Consider the following 259-nt stretch of genomic DNA (forward strand, 5'->3'; position numbering starts at 1 on the left):
AGCGCGGCGGTGTACAGCAGTTTCAGCAGCAGGTCCAGGCCCCCCTCCAGTCGGATCACGTCGCACAGCACTTTGGCCACATCCCTCCCCAGCGTGGGCATCCCCCAGGCTTCCTCCACCAGCTGAAAGACCTGCTCGATGGCCTTCCTCAGCTCCACGGGGCTGGTTGCCTGCTTGGCACAGGTGATGGCCCGGTGCAGGGCGGGCAGGATCCGGTCCAGGGCTGCCCGCACATCCGTGTTCACCCCAGGGGAAACCT

General features: G+C 66.4%; 1 protein-coding gene across 1 annotated transcript in view; it reads right to left on the reverse strand.

The window, feature by feature from the left end:
- SARM1 (sterile alpha and TIR motif containing 1) overlaps positions 1 to 251 on the reverse strand; it is a gene marked incomplete at its 5' end in the record, with an annotated part of 6,873 nt that extends 6,622 nt beyond the window's left edge. The window contains one exon of the mRNA XM_009705424.1: positions 4 to 251. Coding sequence (XP_009703726.1) covers positions 4 to 251 — 248 coding nt within the window. The remainder of the gene's footprint in view (positions 1 to 3) is intronic.
- Between the last annotated feature and the right edge of the window lie 8 nt (positions 252 to 259).

Source organism: Cariama cristata, unplaced genomic scaffold, assembly GCF_000690535.1.
Source record: "Cariama cristata isolate BGI_N322 unplaced genomic scaffold, ASM69053v1 scaffold40168, whole genome shotgun sequence".
Classification (NCBI taxonomy): domain Eukaryota; kingdom Metazoa; phylum Chordata; class Aves; order Cariamiformes; family Cariamidae; genus Cariama; species Cariama cristata.